The sequence below is a fragment of the Equus caballus genome, chromosome 23 (genome assembly GCF_041296265.1).
Source record: "Equus caballus isolate H_3958 breed thoroughbred chromosome 23, TB-T2T, whole genome shotgun sequence".
In the NCBI taxonomy this organism is placed as follows: Eukaryota; Metazoa; Chordata; class Mammalia; order Perissodactyla; family Equidae; genus Equus; species Equus caballus.
The window spans coordinates 31,105,210-31,120,832 of record NC_091706.1 but is presented as its reverse complement, the minus strand read 5'-3'; the positions used below and the strand labels follow the sequence as shown (position 1 = coordinate 31,120,832).

Sequence of the window (15,623 nt, the reverse complement as noted above, 5' to 3'; positions counted from 1 at the left end):
AGGTGTTTGGGTGTGGGGTAATTAATATATAGGTACTACCTACTAGTTACATGACAATTATCTTCCTTGCACACTTTTTCTCTAGAAGATCATGGTAGTTTCTCCCTTCAAAGCACTTATACATAATTTTGTTTCACTTTTTTTTTTTACTTGGTTATTGCCTTTATCGGCTATTAAAATATAAGCTATAGTAAATACACTGCTGTAATCCGCTCCTCATTTTGCTTGACAATACACACAATTTTGCTGTAAGGAAGGTTTTGGAATCTCGCTTCTGGTCCCTGCAGAGAGTAAGCAGAGAACTCGGCGCTTCCCACATAATTTAAGAGCCACACAATTTTAGGTTTCAGTTGGAAAATAAAAGAGGTGGGCCTCAGGCTTAGCTCTTGGATGAGCTTTTCTAGATGAGCTACACATCTTCTCTGCAACTTCATCAATGAATTTTTAATAAAAAAAATCTTCGAGGAATATGGTGCCTACTTCACTTTCCAGAGCAGCCACTGCAAAACATCCGCTTCGCTGGTGTTTTTGTTTTCACGTGTTGCCTTTCGCTACTTCCCTCAGCCCAGTCTGCCGTTCAGCAGAGTCTCAAATAATCACTTAGCAGCGCTAGAGCCTCTTAACACTAGTTTATTAGAAGTTTGTACAATGTTTTCACCTCCCGGTGACGTCCCCATGGCCACTGACTCTAGTAAGGGAATATTAACATACATATTTTAAAGGTTTAAGTCTACACCGCATTACCAAGCTCGAGATTTGCACAACCCCCGCCCTGGCCCTGAAAAAACAAGGTCACGCCCTCCGCGGGCAACCCGACTGGGCCTTTAATAAACCCGCCGCAGGCTTCTCGCCTCCCCGTGGGACGCGCACTTCCGGCCACGGGGGCGTCTGGGAGCGCGCCGCGCGAGCCTCCACCAACCAGCGGCTCCGCCTGGCCGGCGCGAGTGCGCGCGCGCACATTAGTGCGCAGGTTCGAATCTCCGCCGCTTCGCGGGTGCTCCCCAACGTCCGGCGGCACCTGGGCGGCGGCGAGGGCAGCGCGTGCCGGCCGGCCGCCCCGCCCCTCCGTCCTCTCTAGCCGCCGCCTCGCCCCGCCGCGGTTCTCGCCCTCGCGCGCGCTCCGCCCTCGCAGCGAGCTGCGCTCGGCCTCCCGCGCCCGGCGGGCTCCGCCCGAGCCTCCGGGGCCCATGGCCAAACGGCGTGCGGCCGAGCCGCTCAGGTTCCACGTGCCTTGGAAGCGGCTTCTGCTCTGCGACTTCCCGGAGGGGCCGCCGCCGCCGCCGCTCTGGATCCCGCCGCCGGGGACCTCGCATCCCGGGCAGCCCCTCGGCGTCCCGGAGCTGCCCCGAAAGCGCAAAATCGACGCGGGGGCCATGACTGAGCCTTTGGCTTCGCCCAGCAAGCGCCGCGACGGCGGGGCCCCGCGCGCTCCGGGCGGCGCGGAGCCTGAGGGCCGCGGCCTCGATACTGGCGAGCCGCCGCTGCAGCAGCCGCCCGGGCGGCCCCGAGGGCCGGGGGAGGAGCCCGGGCGCGCCCGGCCCCCGAGGGGCAGTGGCGACGACGGGGCGGGGCGAGCAGAGCCCCCGCAGGAAGACTGGGGGGCCGCCCCGGGCCAGGTAGGGGCTGGGGGCTGGGGGCGGGCGGGGTGAGGGGAGGAGGGGTCACCCTGCACGCCCCAGGAGGAACAGGTCATCACCCTCTAGACCCGTGTTCGTCCAGACGTCCCAAAAGGCGAAAAGCCGGGGTCCCCGCTGCAGCAGTAGCCGCCGGCTCCCAGGCCACACACCGGGGGCCGCACAGCCCACCCACCCTCGGCAGCGTTTTGGGAAAGTCCGCCGGCCTGGGAGTACTTCCCCGAACTGGGGGCAGCGGGCCGTCGGGTGAGGTAGAAGGGGCTTCGCAGCCTCCGCGCCGGGCGGCGTCAGAGGGAAGCGGGAGCGCGGCGAAGACGTTGACCGAGAACCGCCTAGGTTCCGCTCAACGACGAACGTCGGAGCGAGAGGGAGCGAGCGCGCCTTCCATGGTTTAACGATGAGTTTTCCAGAATTCGTGATACAAAGCGGGTGACTAATGTGGTGGCCGTCAGTTGGACATCCTGTAGGCCTGGTACAGCTCTTTCGGTGGAGAGGAAGGGCCTCCGTATCTTGAGAAAAGGCATTTTTAACTCACAGTACTAAATCTGATCCTATGCAAAAGGGTTGTTGCTGAAAATTAATTTGGGCCCTAAGGTAAGGCATATATGAGGCTCATTGGAGAGTTTCTATTCCTTGGGGAACGAGCCTGCCCCATCTCTGCACATAAGACGATCTGCGCTGTTGAGTATGGCCGCCACTAGCCACGTGAGACAACGGAACACTTGAAATGTGACCCGTTAAAATGGAGATGTGCTGTCAGTTGTGAAATACTCTGGATTTCGAAGGTCTTCAAAAATTTTATATTGATTACGTGTTGAAATAATTGGGAGATAATGGATTGAATAAAATATACTAAAGTTCATTTCACCTATTTTGCTTTTTTCGTATGACACTAGAAAATTTAAAATTATGTTTGTGGCCGGCCTTACGTATTTATTGGACGTCTTTGTCTTAGACTTAGGAATTCAGCCTGCTGTTTGGCAGTTCTTGGTTGACTTGCCAGGAGCTCTGGGGATAGAACCAAATGTAGGCCTCAGAATTCACACTCGCTTCAACCACTACGTCGCAGCATCCACTCCACATTTCTCCGTTGTCTTAAGTATCTTATGCAGAATTTATCAAATACCTTGCCAAAAAACAAAAAGAGTTGAGGTACTTTTGGCATGACTTGTTCTTGGTGAAAAACCCAATAAAATGAGAATTTTGTAATTGGGAAAGATCTTTTTTCTGTGGTTGTCAGAAACTTTTTTTTAAACATAATCATTATGATGGGCATTTCTAGATTAGATTATAAATTGTAAATATTTCTACCCCCAGTTTTCTTGGAATTTAGAAAACAGCCTTATTTAGAGTTTTTTCTTCGAATTGCTTTTAGATGTTCAAAATCAGCTTACTTAAAACTGAATGATGGCATTTATGTTCTAAAAGTAGAATAAAGAATTAGAATTTCTGGTTAAATCGTGTCTGGTGTGAATGTGCAAAACCTAAAGGAAACAAAAAATAAAAAGCTAAAATACAGAATGATAGTCATCCAGACCTATTTGATGTGGAGATAAGTACTCTGTGGCTTGAAAACTTTTCTTTTCCTACCATTTTTGGTACCCCACCCCTACATAGGCTTGTCTTTCCTACCAGCATATACTGACTGCAGTATGCCACAGATTGATAAGAGGGAAATACGGAAATGGCAGGTAGGCAAAAGAGGAGAAATTTTTAGTAGACTGACAAGGATGCCTGCTGAGAATCGAGACACACCTGTATCTTTTTCACAGCAGTGACCGCCTCTGTCAGTTCTCCTTCCTGTAGTCACTACAAGCCCATGGCAAGGAATAGGCTTGCCACTAGCGCTTCCTTCTTCACCAAAACTAGTCCCCTGTTCTCTTTTCTTTTGGCAAAAGCCCAGGAACACTCATCTTTCCTCCTTTTCTTTGTTTTGTTCTTTAAGCTGGTTCTCTTCTGCAGACTTCGGAGAGGGACATGTTTTCTTCAGCTTCCCTCTTCCTTTTTCCAAAGACACAGATTTTTTGTTTTAAAGGTTTTATAGCTAAGGGAAAACGGTGTAACAAAAACATGGAGAAGTTAAAAGGCTATCAGTTCATGAAGTAATTGTCTACCTGGTTCCTGTTAGGCTCAGAATAGAACTTAAGTACCTGCCCTCACCCTTGGGATTGCATTTAGGAAATTTTTTTTCTCAATTATCTTCTTTATTTCTATATTGAGGATGCCATCTAGGCAGAATAATGGTACCTCTTTTCTGTCCTAGAACCTCAGAGTATTTCCTGAGTTGTTTCAGATGGTTTTTTTTTACTAGAGAGTTTAAACTAGGTATTGTGTAATTAAATATTCATGTATTTTCTCATGTTAGTGTCACTTTATGCAGATTCATTGCTCTGCCAGTGCTGACCCTTACTGTTAGATATTTTAAATAGAAAGTAAGAGAAATGTTTTTCTACTACTAGGAAGAAGTTAATGGTTCATAGGCCTCTTGGGATATAATACCTAGCAATATTGAACAATTACAACAGTCCTACATTTTGCTGATGAAGAAACAGACTAAGGTCAAGAGCAGAGTTAGTGGGTGGTAGAGTTATCATGCAAACCCAGATCTGTCTGGTGGCAAAGTTTCTGCTCTTAGCTACTGGGTTATACTGATGTTATTAAAGGACCCATTTTAGGCCCATGTTTATAAGTAGATAATTTGATCAATAGATTTTTCCAAAAGGCAGAGAAATAGATCCTTGTTTTTAACTGTTTGCTTATTAAGATAAAATTTTTCTTGCCTTACATTGAATGATTACATTTTTATCACAAGAAATTCCAAAGAGACTCTTAATTCTTTAAGCCTTAGAGTCTAAGTCTCTGAATGAACAACTTTTTTTTGTGAGGAAGATTGGCCTTAAGCTAGTATCTGTTGCCAGTCTTCCTCTTTTTGCTTGAGGAAGATTCTTGCTGAGCTAACCTCTGTGCCAATCTTCCTCTATTTTATGTGGGATGCTGCCACAGTGTGGCTTAATGAGCAGTGCTCCGTCAGCGCCCAGGATCCGAACCTGTGAATTCCGGGCCACTGAAGCAGAGCATGTGAAATTAACTTCTATGCCGCCAGGCTGACCCCTAAATGAACTTTTTAATGTGATTTCCTGTATGGACCTGTACTCACCAGTAAAGTAGCCACTAGCCACGTGTGGCTATTGAGTGTTGACATGTGGCTACTATGAATAGTACTGGAAGTGTAAAATACCTGCCAGATTTTGAAAACTTAATATGATAAAAAATGTAAAATATCTCAATTTTTTCTAATATTGAGTGCATATGAAAAGGATAATATTTGGGGCTTATTAGGTCAAATAAAATATTGATTAATTTCACCTATTTCTACTTTTTTGTTGTGATTAGTAGAAATTTTTTTTTTCTGCTTTATCTTCCCAAACTGCCCCCGTACATAGTTGTATATCTTAGTTGCAGGTCCTTCTAGTGGGATGTGGGGCGCCACCTCACCGTGGCCTGACGAGCGGTGCTATGTCTGAGCCCAGGATCCGAACCCTGGGCTGCCGCAGCAGAGGGCGAGAACTTAACCACTCAGCCATGGAGCCGGCCCTGAAAATTTTAAATTACATATATGGCTCCTATTATGTCTGTTGGATAGCACTGTTATAGCAAGTATGCACCTAAAGTAAGAACATGACGTAGAATAGATAAAGATAAATATATCCATCTGGGAAGGGTGTTAACCTTCAAAATAGTCACTTTGGAAGCCTGTATATAATTCCAGTGCTGCTTCCTTTGTACAAAGTATTTTGGGGATGCTTTTGAAATTCGATGCCAATTTTGAACTTCATTGTAACATCATCTTCACTTCATAGTTACTTAAAACAATTTTATAGCCGTTCAGAGTAAGCTGTTGAATTTCACGGGGCCAGCACACACTAGGTTTTATCAATTTTGGTATACTGATTTAAAAGTCATATCTGGAACCAAATGGTATCTTTACTAAAATGATCAGTTTAAGGTTTTCTTGCTATTTACCTTGTTTATATTTAGCCTATGTAAAATCAATCCCTTAAAATACCAAACCTTAGGAAAAAGACCATGAATAACTTTTAAAGTGTGTATATTTTTTGAATAAATTGTTTTCGCTAAAAGGTAAAAAATTTTAAGACTGTTTTCAGACATTTTCTTTGGTTGAAAAATGGAAGAGAATTGTGGAAAGAGATGCTCTTGGAGGAAATTCTTTTAAATTTAAACAACTAATAGGGAATGCTTTCATAAATCCATGAATATGAAAATGTACAGTTTTGACTGAGTCCATGTGGTTCTTTGATTAGGCAGAATTAAAAATGTGTATTTTTTTGAAGATCCAAAGTAAAAGACTGCAAAATCTTACGTGAGTTTGCTTTTAAAACAGAAGAAAATTTGTTTCCTGAGGTCACTTAACTTTTTCTAAACCATTGATGTACTTTGATCTCTCTCTTTTTTTCCCTGAAGCTCGATGAAGAATTTTGGCAGTACAACACCTTCCAGTACTGGAGGAATCCTTTACCACCTATTGATCTGGCAGACATTGAAGATGTAAGTGAAGACAACCTTACAGAAGCAATGCTTCAGGGCAAGAATGAAGTGGTTGAGGTTGACATGGAGTCCTGACAGAAGGAGCTGAAGAAATGGGCTTTTCTGAATCTGAGGAGACATCTCTAAGTGAATTTATGTATTCTTAAGGAAGAAAGTTATTTTCCATACTTGGTGTGATATCATTCCCAAACCTGAGAAATGAGGAAAAGTTGTTTTAAAGAGAAATGCCTTCAGTCACTACTGAACCTCCTAACAGGGATTTGTCAAGGACGCAGTGTAGTGAGAGGGGAAGTATTTTGTGTATGCGTTCTTAAAGAAAAACTTAGGTTTAGATTCTAAATTTGAAGATACTGATCTTATAAAAAGGAAGTCTGATAATTTTAGAAACAGGTGGGAAACACTCAAATATTCCTCTTGTCTGCACCAAAAAGTTAATTAGTGGTACATGAAATGAATATTGTTTTATAATAACTGTTATTAGTAAGTGCTTTCTAATATATTTTATTGACTCTTAGTTGAACAAATAGCTGACTTAAACATCTATGCAAACTTAAAATGTGGGAGATTCTTTCTGAAAGCCAGTGTTGTTTTAAAAGAGCTTTCTAAATGTAAAGTGAGAATTTCAATTTGGTAGCATGTTTGCATAACTTCCAATATTTGATATTTGTTAAACTCTACTTGGGGCAATCAAAAACGGATAAAGACCAATGAAAAATGAGTAGGTTCTTCACTCCCGCTTTTCCCAGGATAAGAGGAAGGGAATTTATCATATTTCTTAATTTCTTGGTTTTGAATTGCTTTGAGAGCATGATTTTTATTGTTTATTACTTTAGACTTACAGTTCTCAACACTGACAACACTTCAGAAATGTTTGCCCTGGGCTCTACTCTTGAGAGATTCTCATTTATAATTGTTCTGAGGTGGGCCTTGGACCTATTTTTTTAAGCACCAATCTGCCTCCTTACTCCCATTCCTCAAATGTGCAGAAAAGTTTGAGAACCATTAGACTAATAATGGTAGTTTTTCCTGTTTAAAGGAGATAACTAATTTGAACTGAAGCTTTGTTTTTATTTTGCTCTGTTGATGTCTTTATTACAACTAAATTATTGTGCTGTTATTACTGTTTCATTGTTAAATAAAGTAAGCCGTTTGAGTTATATGAGTTTCAATGATTATGTTAATTAACTTTTGTCCTGCATCAGAATGTTGACTTTGTAATTGAGTAATTCATCCTTGCTTATATATTTTTGTTGCTAATGACATTAGATCCAGAATTCAGGAAGGATGATAAATGCCAATGAGAAAAAAAAAAAAACCCAATGTTTTGTGTGTACTGCAGATTTCAAGTATGGATTGATGTTAATAAGAACATTCTAGAATAGAAGGCAAACTGTATATTGCTGTGGTTAAGAGTTAAGGCTTTGGAGTCAGACATGGTTCAAAGTTTTGTACTGCCACTTTCTACCTATGTAACATTAACAAATTATTTTTCATATTCAAGCCCCAGGTTCCTCACTTATAAAATGAGAAACAATAAATAGCATCTACCTCAGAGAGACTGTTTATTGTCAAGCAATGTACTAAGTACTTTACCCACATCATCTGAAGTCTCATAATAACTTTATTGTAGCAACAAAAAAATAATTAGAATAAACATGCTTCCTATAGTTGTACTTCATTCTACTTTAAATTGCTACTCTAAGTTTCAGGATAATGATTGGAATGGAAGAAATAGCAAGGATAGCAAGCTAGTGGGAGAAGCAGTTAAAGTACTGTGGAAAAAAATAAAGTGGCAAACTTTCTTCCCCTCTTCTGTTTGCCCTTAGCGTAGGAACGTGTCCATTTTTGTTCACTGCTCTTCTTAGTGCCCTCAACAGTGCCTGTCACATAGTAGACAGTCAGTAAGTATTGCATGAACAAGTGAATGGGCATTCATATCTGTTGATGGGAAGCTAATGCCAGCAATTTTCTAGGAATATAGCTTACAAAACTAGGCCATTTTCCCAAAGATGTGTATACAAAAGGTTCATTACAGAGATCAAATAGTAAAACATTGGAAATTTGTTATATAGTATTGTACAGACTAAGACATTCCCACCAAATGAACAATAAGAGGTGGTTATTTGATGAGAAATTTCATAGGACACCATGTTGCAGTGTCTGAGTGAACGGGAGATTCAAAGTGTAGCTCGGACAACTTTTTCAATCATTGTAGGTCAAAAAACATTAAACAAGGGGCCAACCTGGTGGCTCAGCGGTTAAGATCGCACATTCAGCTTCCATGGCCTGGGGTTGGCTGGGTTGGATCCTGGGTGTGGGCATGGCACTGCTTGTCAAGCCATGCTGTGGCAGGCATCCCACATGTAAAGTAGGGGAAGATGGGCAGAGATGTTAGCTCAGTGCCAATCGTCCTCAGCAAAAAGAGGAGGATTGGTGGCAAATATTAGCTCAGGGCTAATCTTCCTAAAAAAACAAAAGGTGTTAAAAATGTAAAGATTCAGGGAAAACATTTGCTGTTATTAAAGGTATAATATTTTATATAGTTATGTATTTACTGTAAGTTATATTGAATATGTAGAATATGTGGAATATATACACTGAGTTGTGTGTGTATATACATACATATATATACATATCTGAATATAGAGAGATATGAAATAACTCCATTTAAAAAGTTAATTTAGAAATTACCTGAGGGTAATTTGGCAAATTTACATGGAGTGACTTCAGACAACTTTTTAAAGGCTCTGTGTCAAAAACCTAAAAAAATCTGCAAAATCTATAGGCTTCATTCACAGTTCACCATTGTCTCACTAACACCCTTTTTCTGGCTCAGGATTTAATCCAGCGTCACCTGGTATATTTAGTCGTGGTATCGCCTTAGTCTTCTGTAATCTAAATTCCTCAGAATTTCTTTGCCTTTCATGACCTTGGTACTTTTTGAAGAGTACTGGTTAGTTCTTTTGTAGAATGGCCCTCAATTTTGGTTTGTTTGATGTTTCTCATAATTAAGAAATTTTGGTAAGAACTCCATGGAAGTGATGTTGTATCCTCCTTTAGTGTATCATACCAGGAGGCACTGGATGTCAACTTGTCTCATTATTGGTGATGTAACTTTGATTACTTGGTTAAGGTGGTGTCTGCCGGGTTTCTCTATTGTGAGGTTACTATTTTATCCTTTGTAAGTAATTATCTTCTGGGAAGATACTTTGAGACAACATAACTATCCCATTTCTCATTGTATTCCACCCACAATTTTTAGGGTTTATTGATGATTCTTGCCTGAAATATTGCTGTGTTATATGTCAAATGGTAGTTTTCTATTTCCATCATCCCTTCTACATTTAACTGGAATTCTGTAAAGGAAGAGCTTTCCTTTCCCCCTCATTTCTTTATTCAATTATTTATACCGTTATAGACTAAGGAGTATATATTTTACTTGATGAGTTATAATCCGTTACTGTTGTTATATTGTTACACAAATTATATCAAATTTACCCATTGCGAGGCCCTTCAAGTTGGCTCTTGTGCCCTTCTCCTTTTTTAACATTGTTTACTGGCTAACATTGACAGTGTACTTTTGCATTTATAAGGTTCATGGATGTAAATCAGTGCTAGCTGTGCAACACTGTTATTCACTAGGCATTTTGAGACTTGGCATCCTCAGAAAATGGGGACACCAGTACACATGTTGGAGGAACAGGATGGGGATGAAATGACATGATGGCTGTTGGGAACCAATAGTGGGCACTAAATAAATATCTCTTTTCCTTTATAGATTTGAAATGCATCTTTTCACTATCTTTCACCTAGATAAATAGATACATAGACCAATAGGTAGTTAACTATTAGTGATATCTGACAATACCTGAAGTGAATTGAGGCAAACACTCTGATTAAGATCACTTTAAAAAAAATTTCAGCTATTATCTGGAGTGCACAAACCTAAACAATAATATTCTAGAAATTTATATTTATTGATTGCTGTATCTTGTGTGCGTTTGATATGGTCAAATTTTAAGATGGGCCCCGAGATTCCCAGCTCCTGGTATAACATTCAGTTATTCGATCAAATACTAATTTAGGTACTGTGAAAAGATTTGGCAGATGTGATTAAAGTCCCGAACCAGAGACAGGGAGATGATTCAGGTGGGCCTGACCTAATCATGTGAGCACTTTAAATATGGGTAATGAGGTCAGAGACAGACAGAAGTGCAAAGCATGGGAGGGATCAATATGAGAGTAATTCTCCTTCTGACTCTGGAGGGAGCCATGTGACAAGAACCTGAGAGCAGCCTACTGAGGCTGAGAGTCCCAGTGGTCAACCAGCAATGAAACAAGGACCTCAGTCCTACATCCTCAAGGATCTCAACTCAGCCGACAACCTGAATGAACTTGGAAGTGCCTTCTTCCCCAGAGCTTCCAGAAGGAACACAGCCTGACAAGCCTGGAACCTTGATTTCAGCTTTGTGATATTCTGAACAGAGAACATTGCATGTCAAGCTGGACTTCTGACCCACAGAACTGTGAGTTAATAAATTGACTTTTTTTTTAAGCTGCTAAGTTTGTGGTAATTTATTATTCAGCAATAGAAAACTAATACAGACCCCAACTTTTTTTTTTTTTTTTTTTTAGCACTTCTTACCTTCTCACACAAGATGTTCTGGCACAGATGTTTCTCTTGTAATTTCTCCACCCTATTCCTGGAATCATTTCTCCCCCAGCCCTGATTCCTTTATTGAAGAATGGTATTTAGAAATGAGAGTCTGGGTGCAAGATCTGCTCGTTGGTACTGGGTATCTTTGCTTCTGGGTCCTCTTAGCTGACAGAGTGATAAAATAGATGTTTGTGTATACAGCTATATGTGTTTCTATATCTATCTGTATACTTGTATCTATATCTGTATATATATATATGTTTTAAAAAACACATGAGTTCATACTGATACTTCCAATCCAACACCACAGGGTTCATTCTTACTTCCCTCTTATTAGTAACTCCTTTCTCCAACAGTGAGGAAACTGGGAAAATATCATTATATACTTTTGACTTTAGCCTTTGGATATTCAATTAAAATATTGTTTTCCAGAGTTAATTAGGTTGGTTCCTTTTTTCCATCCCTCTCTTCAGAGTGGTTATGTTATTATTTGTAATACAGTTGGGTTCATTTGTTTCTGTTTCAGTTTTGACTTTCCTTTTATGTTTTTTTAATTTCACAGATTGGTAAGACAGTCATATGGTTCTACAAGACAGAACTATATAAAGATGTATAATCAGAGAAATGTCAGTCCCTCTAACTTCTACCCCATTCTCATTTCCTGTTTTTCCTACTTTGTTCCCACTTACCCTGTAAATAAACCATCTCATTAGTTTCTGGTTTGTTCTGGTGTTTTTCTTTTGCACTAATGGGCAGATACACATATAATTTCTTCTTTATTTATGTATTTATAATTCATACAAATTTATTATAAAACTATGATTCTAATAAATGGGTAATGAACATGGAAGAATAGTTTTATAAAAGAAAAAATGTAAGTATGAAAAATAAACATTTCTGCTTAATTGTGATCCCAAATTTTAAATAAGATATTGTTTTCCTATATAAATTGATAAAAGTTGCAGATAATGCTTTATTTTTAGTACAGCCTTTCTGAAAAGCAATTTGGCAATATGCTTTAAGAAGCTTACCATAATCCTTGAAGTTGTAATTCTATATCTAAAATATATTCTAAAGAAATATTCAGAAAACTAGATGCAAATTTACACATCACAGTATTATTCGTAATAGTAACAGAAATAAATAAAAAATATCTTTTAAAGGAATGGGAGGATAATTAAAATACACATAATAGAACATAATGAAATCATAAAATGGTATTTTTAATGATATAGGAAAATACTTGAGCAAAAAGGACTTTCGGAGCTGATCAAGATGGAGTAAACTCTCCCACCAAACACAACTAAAAGCTCCAGCTAAAATACACCTGTGGTCACCGAAAACTAAATGAAAGCATTACTAGATTGGGAGTGGAAGTCAAACTTGGCGAAGTAACTCATACAGAGTTAAGTTTTCTGGTTTTCTTTCTCACTCTGTCAGCTTTGAACCAAGTCAGCACCCAGCTGAACTGCAGTGGCAGCATGGGCAGCCCAAACTCTGAGAGAAACCTATCCTTTTGGCCAGAAGAACAGGAAAGGGGGCTGCTTTGAGCAAGAGAGAGAGAGAGGAATTCTGGAGATGAGAGAGCTGGGTAAGTGATCCCATAATTCTAAATATAAACTGGTGCTAGTCCAGGGCTCATCCCTGAGATGCACAGGCATGGGACAGATAGAAGCCGAAGGTTTTGAGAACTAAACCACAATATAAACTTCCATCCAAGTTGCACACTAACATCTGAGTGATGCATGCATGGGATAGACCCAAAGCAGCATAGCCAAGGCTTTGAAAACTGAACTGACCTTAGAACCATGCCCATAGAAGAAGAGACAGAATTTAGGTCTGAACCTAATGAGGTTGAGTTCCCACTTAAAAAAAAAAGTCAACATCCTCTAGAGGATTTTAACAAGACTCAGAATCTCAGAACATTATATTCAGGATGTAATCCAAAATACTTGAGATGCAAAGAATTAGGAAAATGTGACCAGTTTTCAAGGGAAAGATAATCAACAGATGCCAATTCCAAGATGACATAAACATTAGAATTATCAAAGATTTTAAAGCAGCTATTAAAATTATGTTCCATAAAATGAACTTAATGAAAATACAGAACTTATTAGAAGTATGAACTATAAGAAAAGAAATGGAAATTTTAGAAGAGAAAAATACAATTTCTGAAATAAAAGGTTCAGCAAATGTGCTAAGTAGCAGAATAGAGATGACAGAGAAAGAATTAGTGAGCTTGAAGATAAATCAATAGAGATTCTCCAATCTGAAAAACAAAGAGAAAAAAGATTTAAAAAATGAACAGAGCATCTGCATCCTGTGGGACAATACCAAATGTGTAACATATTTGTGTCGTTAGAATCCCAGATGTTATGAACAACTTTATTCCTATAAGTTTGACAACTTAGATGAATTGGACAAATTTCTTCAAAGGCATGAACTACCAGGGCTCATTCAAGAGGAATTAGATAAACTGAATAGTCCTATATCTATTAAAGACATTGGACTCCTAGTTAAAAACCTTCCAGGGGCTGGCCCCGTGGCCGAGTGGTTAGGTTCACGTGCTCTGCAGCAGGTGGCCCAGTGTTTTGTTGGTTTGAATCCTGGGCGCGGACATGGCACTGCTCATCAAACCACACTGAGGCAGCGTCCCACGTGCCACAACTAGAAGGACCCACAATGAAGAATATACAACTACGTACTGGGGGGCTTGGGGGAGAAAAAGGAAAAAAATAAAATCTTTTAAAAAAAAAACCCAGAAAAACAAAAAACCCAAAACCTTCCAACAACAAAACTCCAGACTTATATGTTTTCACTGGAGAACTCTACCAGACATTTAAGGAAGAAATAATATAGTCTCTTTAGAAAAATGAAAGAGTAGAGAACACTTTCCACTTTTATGAGGCTGGCATTACCCTGATACCCAAACCAGATAAATATATTACAAGAAAAAAAATCCATAGATCAGTATCGCTCATAAATGTAAACACAAAAATACTCTAGGAAATTTTGACATATGAATCTAACAATATATTAAAAGAGTAATATATAAAAAGATGAAAATAAATATTCCTCTCTGATACACAAAAATAAATTGAATTGATATGTGTTATCCTTTTGTCCTTATGATAAGCTAATTCTGGGTTTTGTTTATCTGTTTGGTTTTGGGTTTTAGTCCAAGGTAGAGTGATGTCTTAGTGATTATTACTCCTGAATATTTTATTTGATTATTTCTAAGGCTTAATAAATCTTTTGACACCTGGAATTCTTAAAATAGTATTGCTCTCCATATAAATAGCTGAATATTTTTAATGAACTCTTTAAAATATGTTGACTTGCCCTTTAGATGAAAGGTAGTAATTATCTGAATTACACAGGGCATTATTACATAATTCTGTAATGCTTATTAAAATTTGAAAACAATATTTTTATGTTTATTAATATAAGGTTTTCTAACTGAAGCTTGTAAAACTGCAGGTGCAAAAGTGTGGGTGTATTCAAAAATGTCTAATAACATTCCAACCCTAAGCTTTACAGTCATCGTTTGATTATTGTGTTTCACTGCTAAACAAGCAGCCATGAAGTCTTGTAGGCAAAGGTGTTAACGTAGTGCATGACTCCCTATCTGTACATAATTAAATCTATCAATTAATTTTAGAAACCAATGTGTACTCTTTTTCTGATTAAATAATATACGCACATTTTTGAAATTCATGAAGGCACAAAAAGATGCAGAAATATTAAAATCCTTTTCCCAGAGACAACCACAGTTAATATTTTAGCTTGTTTTCTCTTATCTATAGTTATACATATATATTTGAATTCGTCATTATTTATTTATTTAATCAAAGTAATACATGGACATGGCCAAATATGTATTTAATTTTATCCAAATTGACATTGTTTTTAGAACACTCTTGAATTGTTTTAACATGCTCTTCTTTTTTTTTTTTTTTAAATTTTTCCTTCTTCTCCCCAAATCCCCACAGTACCTAGTTGCATATTGTTTACTTGTGGCTCCTTCTAGTTGTGGCATGTGGGATGCTGCCTCAGCATGGCTTGATGAGTGGTCCAGGTGGCAGGATCCGAACCTGTGAAACCCAGGCCTGCCAAAGCAGACTGTGTGAACTTAACCAGTGGGCCACAGGGCTGTCCCCCATAACGTGCTCTTCTTTTGTGACCTTTCTGTGAGCTGGAAGTCCCCAAATATTTGAAAATATAATGGCTTTGACTTTATTAAAAAGAAGCATACTCATAAAAATTTATGCAATACAGATAAATACAAAAAGGAAAGTAAAAAATGCCACCACTGTCACTTACAAGTAATGTTTTATAACACTAAGTGAGCATCATATCTAGCACTTCTTGAAGGATAGGGGGATGGATGGATGGAAATACATAGTTTTCTATGTATTTACTAGTATTTCAAACCCAAACTCTCCCTAGATTTGTAAATTATTTTCAATATGTTTTAGGAATTTTATTTACATTTACATTTATTTCATTTACAACTTACTGAAGAAATTTTCCTCACATTCTCCAGGCCTGCTCAATTCTGTCTCGTTACTCCTTGGGCCTACTGCACAGCTCTCATCTTGGGCTCTCCTTTCACTGTTATTCTGTGGATTCTCTTCACTTTTCCTTGTGTTGAATCCCCTGTTCCCTGAATACCAAACTATCCTAGTCTTGGTTTATTCCTTTGTTTTTGTGGAGCCAATCCTCCAGTAGCTTCTTAAGGAGGGAAATAGGGGAAAAAATTGGGG

At 39.2% G+C, this 15,623-nt stretch overlaps 1 protein-coding gene and 1 long non-coding RNA gene across 2 annotated transcripts; both read left to right on the top strand.

Annotated features, from left to right (window-relative positions):
* Nucleotides 1–940: 940 nt before the first annotated feature.
* Nucleotides 941–7,752, top strand: C23H9orf40 (chromosome 23 C9orf40 homolog). Its single transcript, XM_023627206.2, has 2 exons — nucleotides 941–1,616; nucleotides 6,117–7,752. Exons 1-2 carry the CDS (start codon nucleotides 1,188–1,190, stop codon nucleotides 6,273–6,275), a joined length of 588 nt encoding a protein of 195 aa, XP_023482974.1. The 5' UTR covers nucleotides 941–1,187; the 3' UTR covers nucleotides 6,276–7,752.
* Nucleotides 7,753–10,383: 2,631 nt separating this feature from the next.
* LOC111770149 (uncharacterized) lies at nucleotides 10,384–11,573 on the top strand. The gene is made up of 2 exons (XR_002803139.2): nucleotides 10,384–10,726; nucleotides 10,836–11,573. It is a non-coding gene; the product is annotated as an uncharacterized lncRNA (long non-coding RNA).
* The last annotated feature ends 4,050 nt before the right edge of the window (nucleotides 11,574–15,623 follow it).

What these genes read in the sequence shown, in the direction of transcription:
- C23H9orf40 (XM_023627206.2), top strand. Translation starts at nt 1,188, where the DNA reads ATGGCCAAACGGCGTGCGGCCGAGCCGCTCAGGTTCCACGTGCCTTGG. An exon ending in GGGGGGCCGCCCCGGGCCAG is followed by an intron (nt 1,617 to 6,116) that starts GTAGGGGCTGGG and finishes TTTTCCCTGAAG; the next exon opens with CTCGATGAAGAATTTTGGCA.